Source organism: Lithobates pipiens, unplaced genomic scaffold, assembly GCF_037356315.1.
Source record: "Lithobates pipiens isolate NorthernLeopardFrog02 unplaced genomic scaffold, aLitPip1_a1.2 Scaffold_25, whole genome shotgun sequence".
NCBI lineage: Eukaryota > Metazoa > Chordata > Amphibia > Anura > Ranidae > Lithobates > Lithobates pipiens.
The window spans coordinates 223,420,643-223,438,148 of record NW_027507787.1 but is presented as its reverse complement, the minus strand read 5'-3'; the positions used below and the strand labels follow the sequence as shown (position 1 = coordinate 223,438,148).

The window sequence follows — 17,506 nt, the reverse complement described above, 5'->3', positions numbered from 1 at the left end:
GGGAGCCAAGCACAGTGGATTCCAATGTTTTGTTTTTTTGAAGCACATGATTAGAGCACGAGGCTCTAATTGGCTTCAAAAAAGGGTGGGCTCAGGGGACAGAACAATGCACCCCGAGCCCACCCACTTGTGTGACAATGGCAAATTAATATTCGCTATTGTCTTTGTAAGGAAATGCTCCACACTACGCTTGAGTGCTTTCGTCATACACTGCTTCCTTTCAGTCTGAATATAGGTATTCGATATTACAACCGCTGACAACCACAAACAAGACAATACTCGTTTGGTTGCTCACCATGAACTGTTTATTGAAAACACAGGTACACAGATAATACTCGGGACAATCCCCCCTCCCCCTTTGCATTCCGGGCAGGGTAGACTGTCCAATCAGCAGGGAGAGCTGTTGTAGGAATCCCTCACCCTCGCTCCTAACAGCAAACACACTTACACATCCCATAATATCCAAGGCAGACAGACACAACAATAAAACAGTGGAATACAACCACACCGCAAATGATCCAGCAAAGAGTACACAACAAAATGAGACAAATATACTATATAGATATATATATATATATATATATATATATATATATATATACACACACACAAAACATTCCAGTGTGGTTGTGCAGTGAGTCCGATTAGTACAGATCAGACTGCAGTTCTCGGTCACCGTGTGCTCTTATTAGAGACACAGGGTGACTAAGGCCGCGTACACACGGGCGGATTGTCTGGCCAACTAAGTTCGTCAGACAATCCGACAGACAGTCCGTTCAAAATTTGCATGAACGGACTTGACCACACACGATGAGCAGACAGTCCGCTGAAAGCGTGCGCGATGACGCGTACAGCACGTACGACGGGACTAGAAAAACGACGTCCTATACACTGCAATGCAACCTTCGGCCGTGTAAATCCTTTCTGAGCATGCGCCATACTTAGTCCGTCCAACTTGCCTACACACGAGCGGACTGTCCGCTGAAACCAAGTTTGGACGGACAAAACCAAGTTTGAACGGACAAAATTTCGGAAATTCCGTAAGACTTTGTTCGTCAGACAGTCCGCTGAAAAAGTCCGCTGAAGCCCACACACGAGCGGATTGTCCGCTGAAACACTGTTCAGCGGACTAAGTTGGACAGACAATCCGCCCGTGTGTACGCGGCCTTAGACATAGGAGGTGCATGGGGAGCAACCTCCCCAAGGGATTCTGGGTTCCACGGGCCCTCCAGTCACACATTTCCCCTTTCAGCAGGAGACTAACAGAGAAGGAGACCCTACAGTATGTGTGCAGGGACACATAGGCTTTAATGGAGTTGAGTTTATGACCTTTGGCACAAAAAACACCAAAAGCTCCTAAACTTAAGTTTAGAAGCTGTAGTGCACATGAGCCCCTAATGAATTTTCAGATTTCTTTATATTGTGAATATCAATATTGTAATCTCTATGTTCCAGGGAGGAGTGGAAGATGACATTTCTCTATCAGCCTATGTAACAATCGCATTATTAGAGTCTGGTGTATCTGTAGAGGTAAGAGATTGCATCATGGAAATATTATGGTTGATATCATATTAAAACATAGAGAAAACAAAGGGCTCATCTTATAGTCATATCTACCATAATATGCTTTAGGCCTGAAGGAGCATCCACACTGCCCCACTGCGGTTTGGCTACAGCACAGGTGTGACGCAGTGTACCCATGCTTTCCCATAGACTTCTATTATATCTACATATTGGTCCAAGCCAGGACCCAGCCAGCTGAGATGACGTTTGAGGAATATCTGGAGCGCCAAGCAAGGGACCCAGCAGGGAAGCGGGGGTGACACTTGAGGAAAATACTGACTAAGAAGATTGGAAGAGCTCACAGGATTCAGTGGCAGTGAATCAGCAAGTCTAGTGATAGAGAGAGGGAGCTCAGTGGGCTGAGAAACAACTTGTGTTAGGAACTGTTATAAGACTGTTGCCATAGGAGACAGCTCTCCTACGCATGCAGATGTGGTGTCTTGCTGGATGCCTTTCCCTGCATAACTGTCTACCTGTAGAAGTCTTGGAGTCTGCCAATTAACATTGCAACTATTTGAGGGTGTCCTGGCCCTAACCCTCTCTCCCTGGCACCCATGAACCTATCTTGTACTACACCCACCATGCCTAGTATAGAAGGGTGTCAGCTGTCCCTGGCTCTGGAGGTTCTCATTAGACTAAAGGAGACCTGGGACCTTGCTATAAGTGGTTGATCACAGTGACCATTACATCTAATCATTTTCTCAGTTTCCAGGTATAATTCTAAATGATAGCCCTTGACAATACTTGAGGTTGAACTACTTTCTTAGACTACAATTTTTAGGACTATAGAGATGGTTGTTTGAAGTGGAAGTAAACCCTGATGGGTTTACTTCCTCTTTCATTCCCTGCAAAGGTAAAGCATAGTAGTCCATTATGTGTCACTTACCTGACACAGGAGCCAGCGAAGCCACAGATGTCCCCTGTAGTTCCGAGCGTCCATCTTCTTGGTGGGTCTCGCTGTTCCGGCGCTGTGATTCGCCGGAGCAGTGATGACGTCACTCCTGCGCATGCGCACGGGAGCCGACACTCGAGGCATGTCGCCGCGATCTGCAGCTTACCCAGTGTGCCTGCACGCCGCTGTCTATGGCGCATTCGCCGTAGACAGCGGTGGCTGTCTTCAGGTAAATATCTCCTAAACCGTATAGGTTTAGGAGATATTTCTTGATCCTACAGGAAAGCCTTAATCTAGGCTTACCTGTAGGTCAAAGTGGTTTGTAAGGGTTTACAACCACTTTAACTTTTGTATAAGTCGGGAAATTTCAAATATTTTTGTACACACACGAGTTTAGCTTGGATCAGCTATCTGTACAGCCATGCAGCATTTCATAGCTTGGTATACATTTGGATGCATTCTTGGTATACATTTAGATTATTCTTAAAAAATATGCCAGGAAATGAATTAAACCAAGCTAGTTATTTAAATAAAAAAAATAACATACTAAAATTGTATTCTGATCCAGGACCCTCTGATCAGGGATGCAGTGTCCTGTCTGCAGAAGGAAGCTGTGAATGTGACCAATGTATACACCTTGGCTCTTCTTGCCTACACCTTTACTTTGTGCAGAGAAACGGAGATCAGGAAAATAGTATTCGACAAACTGGAAGAAAAGGCTGTGAAAGGAGGTAAGTACTGATGGAGTATTTCTACCATGGAACTTCTGTCTGCTGCTTTCTCCTGTATTTGATGTAAATAAATAAATACATTTGGAGAAGCGCATAAGAAAAGGAATGTTCATAGTAACCAGTAATTGATAAATGTGATCTCCTGGAACATATTAAAAACAGCAATAAATGAAGGTTTACAATAATGTCAATAAATGCATTTTTAAGTTCAAGTCAGGGGCGGACTGACCATTGGGCCACTCGGGCACTACCCGAGGGCCCCATGGCACTAGGGGGCCCCAGCAAGGTTGTCAGCCTCAGTAAAATCAGGGACAGTATGTAAAAATTTGTGTTTTTTTTACATCTGACTCTGAAATGTCCCTTACCAACATCCTTTTGGTCTAAAAATCCCGAGATTATAGCTGACCCACCTCTCCAGTACCTTCTCAGCCAATAGAAACATGTCTGTGTATACTGTGTGATTGTATACTGTGTGTGTGTGTTTGTGTATACTGTGTGGCCCCATAATCTCTTATTGCCCGGGGGGGCCCATGAGTTGTCAGTCCGCCCCGGTTCAAGTTGTGTAAGCATTTGCATTTGACTCAGTATCAGCCTGTCATAATTCCCTGTACAGCAGAGCTTTCACTAGGAGAGGGAAGGGCAGCACTAAGAACCATTCAGGTGTGCTTTAACACTATAAAGCTGGAATTTCAGGTGTCTTGTTGGTTTTACTGGATTTTGCTTAAGTGTTTGGTATTAATAAAGTATACATTTTCATTAATGATGTTTTGTTTTGTTTTTTGCTAAGAAATTTGTGCTAATTATATGTAGCGATGGTGTTGCAGCTAATAATGAACAATCCACCAATTCACCCCACTGCCAGACTTCATACATCACTTCCAGAGACAATGAACAGCCTTTTGCTGGTTTTGTTTTTCTTGTTTTATTAGGTGGGTACAACTTGGATTGGGGTTAGGAATATGTGATCCCCATAGGATTAATCATTGCCAACAGCACAATGTTAGAGCCAGAAGATTAGATGTGCATGGACATTGACGATAAAACTCTGCATGCAGACTGTTACTCCTCCTGCATCTCCATGCAGACTGTCACTCCTCCTGCACAAACTTGGTTCCTTCTACCCCCACTGGTTTCCTCCTGGGCAAACTTGCAGTTACTGGACTAAAGTATGTCACATCTTCTTCTATTGGGTAATAGGGACTCACTCTGCATAAGCCCCTCTACCGGCTCTTGTTGCTCGTCGCTACTAGGCCTGAGGCCTGCAGAACCTCTCCCCGGAGGCCTAGTAGTTTTGAAGGCATGACTTAGACGGTAGACTACTGTTCCCAGCCAGCCCAGACTTGCAAATCCTGTGCCCTCAGGCCACATTGATTTGACACAGATCCCTACAGTCTCTTCTCTGATCCAGTACTCCCCATCATCCACCCCATCATCCACCGTGTGTATGATGAAGACTCTGCTAATTACCGTGTAAAAGCAGAGTTCCCTCACAGACTTCCTGGCACCTCCAGCCCCCCACTGTGGTAACACTCACCGACCTTCCACTGCCCTGTGTCATTGAGGAGGAATTTGACCGGACCATGCGTTCTGACAGCTTCACCTGTCCCTCTGCTCCAGGAGTTCTCTGCCACCAACTGTGTGGTGACAAAGACATTGCCAATGACCGTGTAGAGGCAAAGTTCCCTCACAGCTCTCCCCGGGCCTTCTCCTGCAATCGGTACACCCCAACCCCAGATGGGGATGTCCTCCTGCTGCTGCCTAGCATTCCATTCCTCACTTCACCCAGTCGACTTTTCCCCCTCCAGTGCCATATCACCTCTGCTTATATAGGAGGCCTGCCCCCTGCCAATACCGATTGGGGATTGGTCAGGGCTCCCACATGAGCTGCCTGCCACTCCAGCTCTAGGCCCAGCCCATCTTCCAGAATCTTCTCTCTGAAAGCAGGGGAAGTGCCCCACAGCTAGAGCACAGGTGGTCACACCCACAGCTACTCTGACCACTCCCAGCCCCCAGATAAAAACAGACAGGCCTAGCTTGCAGCATAGGCCTGCCTAAATTTGCCTGTGCTGAACAAACCCTAGTAAAATAACCCCTACTAGCACCTACGTATTGGTAGAGGGTGCTACATATATATATAAATGTGGATTACAAGTCTAGAGGTGAAACTTCTTTGGGGGTATCCTCATCATTTACAGTTATTTAAAGGGAAACAATAGCAGTCAGAGAAGATTTTGTAACCCATATGATCACTTTCTCTCTTCAGAACAGGTGTGGGAGAGAGTCAAAGACTGCTACATAGCATTCATATGGTTGTCCAATTTGGCCAAATGCAATTTGATTTGGGAGACTGTTCATGTGCATATATTTATTTTAAATGAGTGTAAGTTTTTGCTTTTTTTAATCTTTTATAGAAGGACAGCTACACTGGGAACGTGAGTCTACTCCATCCTCTGATACCCCACACTGGCACAGAGCTGCAACTGCAGAGGTGGAGATGGCCGCCTATGTCTTACTGGCTGTGCTGTCTCAACCTGAGCCTGATCTGGGCAAAGCTGCAGAGATTGTCAACTGGCTGAGCAAACAACAGAACCCCAATGGAGGCTTCTCATCTACACAGGTAACAGATAAAAAGTGTGTCCACGATGTGGTACACCAATGACCATCTGAGGGTAGCGCTACCTCATGTAGAAGAGACAAGTGGCTCCAAAATCCCCAGACAGTCTCAGGGCTAATCAAAACCTCCTGCCTAAAACACACAATTGTTTTGGCTTGTAGCCAGGGTAAGGTGATTTTCACATCCTCCATGTTTCCCCCCTCATTGGGTGCCAAGCAAGAGTCACATGAGAGGCCTACCCCGAGAGGAGTTCTTCTGGGCAACAATAGGCACCTGTGATGGGTTGCTCTACATATAAGATACCTTTTGCTCTTGTGCCATTTTCATCAATGCCCTGGTACAAGTCTGAGGCTGCCTTTGGGGAGATACTTGACCCTAAGGTGGGCCTCTACTTTTAGAGATGAATGTACACCATGTACACTTGCACCATAGCTGTTCTCCAGTTAAATCTAGAGTTCCTGTGACAGGTACACCTTCTCTGTAACTTGCATTTAGGAGGGACAAATTGAGCCTTGTCCATTTTCACCTGTCCAGCATTTCCACTACAGTTCCCCAGTAGCAGTGAGCTCTGCAGTGCACCTCTGCTCCTGTTGCTATGGAAGACAGACCGCTGGAGTACCAACAACATCTTCCTCGCTGCTAGAGGCCATTTCACCTGCAACAGGCATAAGCTTCCAACAGGCTGCTTGTTAGACATATGTTACCCTAGGTACCCACTTGTGTCTTTGCACTACATTACTTCCATACTGATGTCTTCATATCCCAAGTACCTTAGTGACCTGAACCATGAGATGTTGTTGGTTATTTACATCACACACATTTAGTAACTTCCAACCAGATGGGAACAAGGTTATAAAACTTTACTTAAAAATGTGCAAAAGGCATTACAAAGTCCAATATTGAGAGACGGAATTCCTTCCTACATCCCAAACCCTAACTCAGGCTTGTGTAGTGCCCCGGCATACCTGCAAAGTTAGTGTCCATGTAATTACAAAGTCCAAAAGGGCATTCTCCAGCAGCTGGTGCCTTCAGGGTGAACCACAAGTTCTGCTGACTTTACATCCCAGGCCAGTAGTAACAAGCAACATCCTACTGCTCCTCGAGGGTGTTGTTCTTTGTCTCACTCCTTTACAGGCACCAGATCTCTCTCTTCTGCAAGGGGAACTTTCTCTCTGGGGCTCTTGGTCACAGGCTCCCTTGACCTCAGCGTAGACCTCAACCTCTCTTCTTTGGACCTCTGTCCCTATTTTATAACACAAGATCAGTGGGTTGAACCCAGAGAAACACTCACCAAAAAGACCAATGAACTGCGAAAGCATTAACTCCTACCCTCTGGGACAGATTTTCACCCAGGTTACAGGCTCAATGACTCAATTTAGTTTGTATACAAACAAATAAAAACTGATGGAAACATAAAATATATTGACAGCCATACCACACATTTACCCTTCTTTAATAGTGCTATGATGTACAAAAACTTTTGTTGCATGTAACATTTTCTAACATGAAAATTATGTCTATTCTTGCTTAAAGAGGAAGTAAACCCTGATGAGTTTACTTCCTCTTTCATTCCCTGCAAAGGCAAAGCATAATGGACTACTATGCATCGCATAGTAGTCCATTATGTGTCACTTACCTAACACAGGAGCCAGCGAAGTCACCGCTGTCCCCTGTAGTCTGGCGCATCCATCTTCTCGGTGGGGTCTCGCAGCTCCGCCGCTGTCATTCGGCGAAGCCGCAATGACGTCACTCCCGCGCATACGCACGGGAACAGACATGCGCGGCAGCTACGTCGTTTAAAATGCTGCGCTTAGTGCGCCTGCGCGCTGCTGTCTACGGTGCATGCGCCGTAGACAGCGGTGCCTGTCTTCGGGCAAATATCTCCTAAACTGTATAGGTTTAGAAGATATTTCTTGGACCTACAGGTAAGCCTTAATCTAGGCTTACCTGTAGGCAAAGTGTGTTGTAAGGGTTTACAACCACTTTAAAGTGGTTGTAAAGGCTTAATGTTTTTTACCTTGATACACTCTATGTTAAGGTAAAAAAAAAACCTTCCATGGTCAGCTCCCCCTTCTAGACCCTCTAAATATTTTCCTGAGCCCTATATCAATCCAGCACTGTGCCCAAGAGCAGTGGTGCTCTCCTTTCTCTCTCTCCTTGCAGGACATGGAGGCAGGAGCCATTGGCTCCTGCTTCTGTCAAACAAGTCGTGTGAGGAGGGAGAGGAGTGTGGAGATGAGCAGGGCTGTGTGTGTCTATAGACACACACATCCCAGCTCAGGATAGAGCCTGCTTGCGTGCCCCCCATAGCAAGCAGCTTGTTATGGGGGTACAAGAAAGGGAGGAGGACCCAAGAACGTTGGCAGGGGACCCCAGAAAAGGCAGCTCGGGGGTGCTCTGTGCAAAACCATTGCACAGAGCAGGTAAGTATAACATCTTTATTTTAAAAATGAACCTGTTGAATCACTAATATTGCATACTTTTGTTAGTTTGAAGTGTTTCTGTGGCTAAAGGAAAATGTACAGTCAGGTTCATAAATCTTGGGACATCGACACAATTCTAATCTTTTGGCTCTATACACCACCACAATGGATTTGAAATGAAACAAACAAGGTGTGCTTTAATTGCAGACTTTCAGCTTTAATTTGAGGGTATTTACATCCAAATCAGGTGAATGGTGTAGGAATTACAACTGTTTGTATATGTGCCTCTCACTTTTTAAGGGACCAAAAGTAATGGGACAGATTAACAATCATCCATCAAACTTTCACTTTTTAATACTTGGTTGCCAATCCTTTGCTGTCAATTACAGCCTGAAGTCTGGAACACATAGACATCACCAGACGCTGGGCCTCATCCCTAGTGATGCTCTGCCAGGCCTCTACTGCAACTGTCTTCAGTTCCTGCTTGTTCTTGGGGCATTTTCCCTTCAATTTTGTCTTCAGCAAGTGAAATGCATGCTCAATCGGATTCAGGTCAGGTGATTGACTTGGCCATTGCATAACATTCTACTTCTTTCCCTTAAAACCCTCTTTGGTTACTTTTGCAATATGCTTCGGGTGATTGTCCATCTGCACTATGAAGAGCCGTCCAATGAGTTCTGAAGCATTTTGCTGAATATGAGCAGATAATATTGTCTGAAACACTTCAGAATTCATCCTGCTGTTTTTGTCAGCAAGCAGCTTGTTATGGGGGTACACTCATCGCTATCATCTAAGTTCGAAAAACCCAAATAAAGATGAAAATAAGAACAGATTGAGAAAGAACGAAATATTAAAATCCCTTAACCAGTTTTATAACAGATCTCCAGGACCCCCAGAACCCAGACCGGAACCCCACGAAATCTAACACAAACCGTCCTTCTAAAAAACAACAAAGATAAAAGTGAAAATATAGACAGTAGCCCCCACAATAGGAATAAGAAGACTATCCAATCGACCTCCATCACCTCGAACACAACAAACCCTACCATGGTAGAATCCCCTACCACCCCCGCACAAACTAACCACAACCCAATTATCATACCCCTTCCCCCCCCATAGTAAACCAGACCATATCACCGTCTTTTTTAGTGAAAAGTCCTCCTCCAACCCCAAACCCCCGAAAAAGAAAACTCACAGAAGAGGTTGTAGAGGAGGACGAAAGACCAACCTATGCAAACATACTGAAACACCAAAAACTGTAAAAATCTTTAATCTATCCTCATACAACCCATCACCGGCTGATATCTCACTATTCATTCGGGGTCTAAACTTTGCACCTATAAATAGACCCAACCCTTTCACCATTTTCAAAGATTTAAATAACTACGTACGTACGCTAACTCTAAAAAGACATTTCCACATAAAACAAGAAAAAAACTCAAAAGAGACTAAAGAACCACCCGACCCACTAATCACATCTCCAGCTCATGACCACACAGGATCCAGTTCCAATTCATCCCTTTTTGATATCGACATTTTAGAAATTTCTAATGACGATGAAATGACATCACTATTACTCACTCAACATCTCATCTCATCCCCCCCCCCATTACCCATACATCACTGAAACCTAAATCAACTTTTTTTCCCACTCACTCAAAAGGCCCATACATTGAAAGTTTTTATCGAGTGGTCTATGCGGACATGATCAAATTATGTACCACCACTTCGAAATCTTCAAAAAATCAAAAATACAAAAATAATCGAACCCGCTCTGAAATCTTAGCTTTAGATAAGCTAATACATAATGAAGACCTAGTAATTAAGCCTGCTGACAAAGGAGGTGGAATAGTCCTCCTAGACAGACCCAACTACGTGGCGGAGTCCCTCCGCCTCCTTGCCGATGGTTCCACTTACAAAAAATTGACTCATGACCCAACCAATATCTTTGCAAATGAAGCCAAGGCTCTAACTAAATCTGCCCTCCAAGAAGGGATCCTCACAAAAACAGAAGCCGCTTTTCTACAAAAAAACTTCTACCAAATCCCGTATTTCTATCATTTACCCAAAGTACATAAAAATCTCCACCACCCCCCCGGCCGACCAATTGTGGCCGCTATGGATAGCGTCACCACAGGCTTCAGTTTATACATCGATCAATTCCTACAGCCCTTGGTGACACAATTGCAATCCTATATTGGCGATGGTCGCCACCTCCTAGAACTCCTAGCCCCCTACAGATGGGAAACAACATATACCTGGCTCTCCCTAGATGTCAGCTCACTGTATACATCTATTCCACATGACTTTGGCCTAAAAGCCATTAAAGACTCCCTAATCAATGAGCCCCTAATGAATATGAGGCAAGCTGATTTTGTACTAAAGGCCGTCAATTTCTGTCTAACACATAACTACTTTACATTCAACGGTGACTTCTATCAACAGATCCAAGGTACAGCTATGGGAGCCAATTTCGCGCCCTCATATGCGAACCTTGCTATGGGCTTCTGGGAGTCCCACTACATCTACAAAAATAACCCCTTTTCAAAAAACATAATCTTCTTTGGTAGATACATAGACGACCTCATCCTCATCTGGGATGGAGCAGCTGACCTAATCCCCCCCTTTGTTCAACATTGTAATAATAACCCCTATGGCCTATCCTTCACGTCTAATACCAACCCTGAAACCATAGCATTCCTGGACCTAGAATTGGGACATGAAGGTCATGCTATTATCTCAAAAAATTATACAAAACCAACCGCGGGCAACTCCTACCTCCACTTTAATAGCTGTCACTACCCGAAATGGATTAAAAACATCCCAAAGGGACAATTTTGGCGCCTAAGGCAAAACTGCACCAAAAAAATCGACTATATCGAATCCAGCAACACCCTAAAAACTAAATTCAAAGAAAAAAACTATCCTACCCCGCTCATAGAAAACGCCTTCAAACAGTGCCTCTCAGAAAAAACCACGACTAAAACAGACCGCTCCCCACAAAATTTCTCCAGTAGATTCATCACCACCTTTCATAATGAACATAAAACTATGGAAAAAATTTTAAAAAAACACTGGAGTATTTTACAACAGGACCCCCACTTGAAAACCGAACTCCCAGCTAGACCCTCTGTCACTTATCGTAGGGCCCCAAACTTGAGAAACAAAATCGCACCAAGTAAATTAAAAACCCAATCTATTCTTCCCAAAACCCTCCAACTGATACCCCTAATTGGGATGTATCAATGCCACAAAGCACTCTGTAAAACATGTAAATTTGTCCATCATGGACAAAAAGCATTCACCACCAAGGGCAAAACCTATGAACTAAAAGAATTTTACAATTGCTCATCTGATTTTGTAATATATGGTCTAAGTTGTCCCTGTGGTCTCATATATGTAGGGCGCACCATTAGAACAATTAGACAACGCTTCGGCGAACATCGTAGACTAATAGAAGGAGGCACAGACCCCCATAGTGTGCCTAGACACTTCGCCCTCTTCCATAAGGGGTCCACATCAGGCCTCAAGGTCTGGGTCATTGAGCAGATCCCCAACCATCTCCCTCCAGCGGAAAGATTTAAAAAATTATGCTCTCGTGAAACCTTCTGGATCTATACCCTCGACGCACTCTCCCCAGGGGGTATCAACGAGTGCATCGAAATTGCCACCATCCTCTGATGTCCCATTCGTCCATGGTGCCGGTCTTATCACACAACATTACTCTACACAAAAACATCCCCTCACCCATATAGATATCTTCTGTAATCTATCTGCTCGTTCTAGCTACCAATGTTTTAGGCAAATATATTATTTTATATTATATTATTTTGTATACTGTGTTGCCAATACCGTATTTCTCTAGTGATGATATTCTCTTCCTTTTTTTGTAAAAAAATCATGTGTTGTAAAAAATCATGGATTGAAATCGGTCTGTATATGTACTCATGCATATCCAAAAATGTTTTTTTGCATTAATGTAATACTTCCCATCCCCCCCCCTCCCTCTGCCCAACCCCCCTCTTTCCCCCCCCCTCCTCTTCTGTGGTTTTTCTCCTCTTTTTTTCCCCAATTTTTTGTTCTCCATTTTTTTGTCTCTCTTTCCCCCCCCCCTTTTTCTTCCAAAAACCCCCCTTCCCCCCTTTTTTCCTTTTTTTCCTTATTTCATCATTCACCCATTTCTCTATTCCCCCCCCCCTCCTTTTTCTTCCTCTCCCCGCACCCAACACCCATGTATGTGAGTACACACATACACACGTGTCCATGTAGTTTTATGCGTGTGTGTGTGTACGTTCCTGATTTTACCTTCTCTTTTTTACATATATAGATTTTTATAGATTTTTATATTTTATTAGATCTACACTCCTCGTTTAAACTCTTTTATTCTTTGATCTAATTTTATTTTTATTCTTATATTTACTTTCATTTTTACTTTCTTTTATTATTATTATTTTTATTTTCACTCCCATAGAACCTTTTATTGTTGTATACATAAGATTTCCCCATAGACATGCTTTTTCCTCGTTTTGCCAAGCTGCTGCTGCCCCCGCCCTCTCTCCTCCCTTTTCTTTTCTCTTCCTTCCTCCCCTCCCTACTCATTCGTCTTTCTCCTCCCCACACATTCGGCCGTAACCACGTCCCTTCACCTGTTCCTAGTCCGTTCCCAACCATGCCTACCGCCTGCCCCTATTTAAATCCTGTGTTCCCTTCATTCTATTCTGATTCTGCCTGATGAAAGAGCGCGGTCGTACGACAACCCCGACCCGCACGCTCAAGAAACGCGTCGCATACCCTCGGACGTCACAGCTCCGCGACCTGGTCATCTCTGCCTCCCAAGCCTCGTTCCAAAGACCGCACATCTCGTGTCCACCATAAGCCGGCAAAAACACCTGTAGTGGACCCCATGTGAAAGGAACAGGAACACTAAAGATGACAGATGTGGACCGGATTACTGGCTGACGTCCCATAATCAGATATACCAGACGACCCTCTGTGTTCAATGCCTATTTTTTGCCTACTAAATGTGAGTGCAAAATCTTATGCTTTTATATTGAAAATAAATACTTTTTGAAACATCTACACCCAGAGGCGCCCCTCTCTCTCTTTTTTTCTCCTTTATCTACTGTTTTTGTCAGCAGTCCCATCATCAATAAATACAAGAGAACCAGTTCAATTGGCAGCCATACATGCCTATGCCATGACACTACCACCACCATGCTTCACTGATGAGTTGGTATGCTTTGGATCATGAGCAGTTCCTTTCCTTCTCCATACTCTTCTCTTCTTATCATTTTGGCACAAGTTGATCTGGGTCTCATCTGTCCATAGGATGTTGTTCCAGAACTGTGAAGGCTTTTTTAGATGTTTGGCAAACTCTAATCTGGCCTTCCTGTTTTTGAGGCTCACCAATGGTTTACATCTTGTAGTGAACCCTCTGTATTCACTCTGGTGAAGTCTGCTCTTGACTGTTGACTTTGACACACATACACCTACCTCCTGGAGAGCGTTCTTGATCTGGCCAACTGTTGTGAAGTCCGGGTCTTTTGGTGTTGCTGAGCTCAGTGGTGCGTTCTTTCTTTTTAAGGATGTTCCAAACAGTTGCTTTGGCCACACCTCATGTTTTTGCTATCTCTCTGAAGGGCTTGTTTTTTTTTTTCAGCCTAATGATGGCTTGCTGCACTGATAGTGACAGCTCTTTGGATCTCATATTGAGAGTTGACAGCAACAGATTCCAAATGCAAATAGCACACTTGAAATGAACTCTAGACCTTTTATCTGCTCCTTGTAAATTAGATAATGAGGGAATAACACACACCTGGTCATGGAACAGCTGAGCAGCCAATTGTCCCATTACTTTTAGTCCCTTAAAAAGTGGGAGGCACATATACAAACTGTTGTAATTCCTACCCCCGTTCACCTGATTTGAATGTAAATACCCTCAAATTAAAGCTGAAAGTCTGCAGTTAAACATTTTACTTGTTTCATTTCAAATCCATTGTGGTGGTTTATAGAGCCAAAAAGATTAGAATTGTGTTGATGTCCCAATATTTATGGACCTGACTGTAATTCTTCTTCTGCAAGAAAAAGCCATTTCCCACTTCATAACAATTATGGGATCCAGTTTTTGATATGCCGTACACTGATACTTTAAAAATAAATCTTGTTTGTAGCTGAGCCGAACACTCTAGAGAGTTAATAAAGACAACAGGATATTGATTAGAAAAATGGGCGGACCTGGTGCGCTTGTTCCAGTCGCTGGAATAACGGGGCTCAGGTAAGTATAAGGGGGGCTTGGGGGCACTGCTGCAGTAAAGAATGTTTTTCATCCTAATGCATAGAATACATTAAGGTAAAAATGGTGAGGGTTTACAACCCCTTTAAGTTATATTGGTGAACTGTTCAGTCTCGTTAATTCTATTGTAATATCCTTTGTATATAACGTCTAGGCATTTTCTCTTATAGGACACAGTCGTGGCTCTCCAGGCATTGGCCAAGTATGCAGAGGCTATATACAGCGACAAGGGAGCTATAACAGTGACTGTTACTTCCAAGACAGGATTTCTGGAGAAGTTCCATGTAGACAACAATAACCGACTTCTCCTCCAGAGGAGGACACTACCAACCATCCCCGGAGAGTACACAGTGACTGCTACAGGAGAAGGTTGTGTCTTTGTACAGGTACATGGGAAATCCAATATATTTCTTCTGTTCCATCCATTCTGCAATCATCTAATTTTGCTATCTTTTCCTTGTAGACGGTTCTTAGATTCAACATCCCAGTGGTAAGAAATGAGGACACCTTTGCAGTCGGTGTTGAGGTAACACCAAAAAAATGTGTGCGAGATCCAGTGAAAAACCTTGGACTTCATATAACTGCTCAGTAAGTCAAACTGTGTTTATATTCAGCATCATATAAGATTTCATAATTAACTTAATTAACTACATTTTTACAAAAAGTATCCTCTGAGCACAGGTTCTTTTGGTCCGGATTCACATGTATGTGGCTATGGTTCTGAGCATGGGGTCCGGTGCGTCCCTGTTCACTGGTTCAGGTGCGAAACAGGTCCCAATTTTTGCATGAATGAATTTGCACCTGAACTAGACCCAAAGACGCACAGGACCCTTTTGGAATGAGGACCGCGGCCGCCCCGGACCTGTGTGAACCAGCTTTATTGCGAGCCAAGCACACTTGCATGTCATATGAATTGGATGCGGGAAAACCTGCATTGAATTTGCACATATGTGAACCCCGACAAAAAGTATACAATACATACAATACAATTTCGATTACTGGGAAAAGCAATACTAGAGACATTTTGTTGTCTCTTACAATTTAGTAAATTATTGTTTTATGAACAATATTGAAATGATAGTTGTTTTTTTTGTTTTGTTTTTTATATTATTCAATTTACAGCTGTCTCAGGTATTTGCTACTTTAATCATTTATTTCTAATAATTCAGTAGTCTTACAACAGTCCTATATGGGTGATTCCCCAGAGACCATCCCCCCCCCCCACACCCACACACATACAGACACACAAAGTGTTCTTTTTGTTTTGTGTGTAGTTTGTTGTTCAGTGAGGTTCATCAGACAACAGGCAAGAAAAAAGTTTGAAAGTAGCACCTTAAAAATTTAAAAATTTAAAAAAAAAAAGTTTTTTTGTATGGTTATCATTTTGGTGTGTTTTTTTTTTTCTCTTTATTCTTAACATGTAACAGTAAACTTCACAATTTTTGCAACTCGTGCTATCCTCCAGAACAACTGGAGCTCCAAAGTTTGGATACCCCGCTCCAGAGTGACTTGCTAGTTTTCACTTTTGCCTTCACTGGTGTTCTGGGTTAAAGACAAATGAGTTGGTTGTGGATTTCAGAAAGAGGAAGCCACCAGTGACCCTAATTTCCATATGAGGAATAGATGTGGAGGTAGTAGAGAGTTACAAGTATCTGGGGGTACATATAGATAAGAAGCTGGACTGAAGCAAGAACACTGAGGTGCTCTATAGGTAGGAAGGGCCAGAGCTGCCTCTACTTTTTGAAGAGACTGAGGTCCCTTAGCATCTGCCAGACGATGCTGAAGATGTTTTATGAGTCTGTGCTGGCCGTGGCATGATGGGGAAGCAGGGTTAGGGTGTCCAACATCAACAGATTCAACAAACTGATTTGCAAGGCCAGTAATGTTGTTGGATTGGAACTGGAGTCTTTTACAGCAGTGTTGGAGAGGAGAATGTTGTTCAAGTTACATTCAATGTTGGACAACCCCTCCCAGTGCTCCCACCCACTCCACAATAGCTGGTCAGTCTGCAGAGTACCATTAGTGACAAATTGTTACACCCACAATGAACGACAGAGCAACACAGGAAATCATTTTTGCTTGTGGCCATCAAGATATATAATTCTTCTCTGGGAGGACTGGAGGTGAAGATCTAATTCTGGTTTATGATCATGATTTTGTGTTGTTTTATTGTATGTTGGTATTGTTGTAGGGGGTCAGCCCCTAGGATTACTGAACTATATTGCACTGTGTTCCATCTATAATATATACAGCCTGCTATTTCCAGTTTAGCCACAAGATGTCACTGTTGCTGCCGAGCCTTCAGAGGAGAGGAAACAGGAAGTGGCAGTGAGAGAGAACTGTGAGGAGTGTGTGGGCAGCTGAGGGATTCCTGTGCGGAGCTGAGGAAAAGTCAAGTCTGCCCTGAGGAGAGGGAGACTTTGTGTGGATAAAGAGTCGCAGTATCCAGCTAAAGATCGGGCATCTCGGGCAGAGAGAGAGAGAGCTGTGGTGATTTTGGGCCGCATCTGTGTTCATCCATCCGTCCCAGACGGGCAAGCTGCAGCACTAGGAACTGGACTTCACCTGCCTCATGAAGGAGGCCAAGACAAGGGACCCTCCAGCTGTCTAACAAACTGTGAGTGAGCACCGGTGCTGGATTGTGATAGGGAATAGTACAGTCCCTACTGAGATAGTACGTTGTAGAAACGTGTCCCGATAAGCGGGAATCAGGCAGGACATATTAGAAGAGGGTAGCCTGTATCACTGTGCATGTGTTGGCGGGAAAGCCATTTTGTGTACCACATTCCAGTTAGCCTTACTGTAAACTACTGTGAATTGTTAATACTGTTATCCTCCTCCTCCGGCCATTATATCTCACTGTTTAATAAAGCCGGTTTTTGTTTCAGCCTCCTTGTCTGCTGTCCCGTACTTGAAACCTGCATTGCGGTCTCCTATACCTCTGACCGCTACAAGTGGCGCTGCGAGCAGGATACGGTTACAGAGATGGAG

General features: G+C 43.8%; 1 protein-coding gene across 1 annotated transcript in view; it reads left to right on the top strand.

Annotated features, from left to right (window-relative positions):
* LOC143930914 (alpha-2-macroglobulin-like protein 1) overlaps positions 1-17,506 on the top strand; it is a 204,609-nt gene that overhangs the window by 162,179 nt on the left and 24,924 nt on the right. The window contains exons 28-32 of the mRNA XM_077455600.1: positions 1,456-1,530; positions 3,024-3,186; positions 5,598-5,803; positions 14,686-14,901; positions 14,979-15,103. Of these exons, the coding sequence (XP_077311726.1) occupies positions 1,456-1,530; positions 3,024-3,186; positions 5,598-5,803; positions 14,686-14,901; positions 14,979-15,103 (785 nt within the window). The remainder of the gene's footprint in view (positions 1-1,455; positions 1,531-3,023; positions 3,187-5,597; positions 5,804-14,685; positions 14,902-14,978; positions 15,104-17,506) is intronic.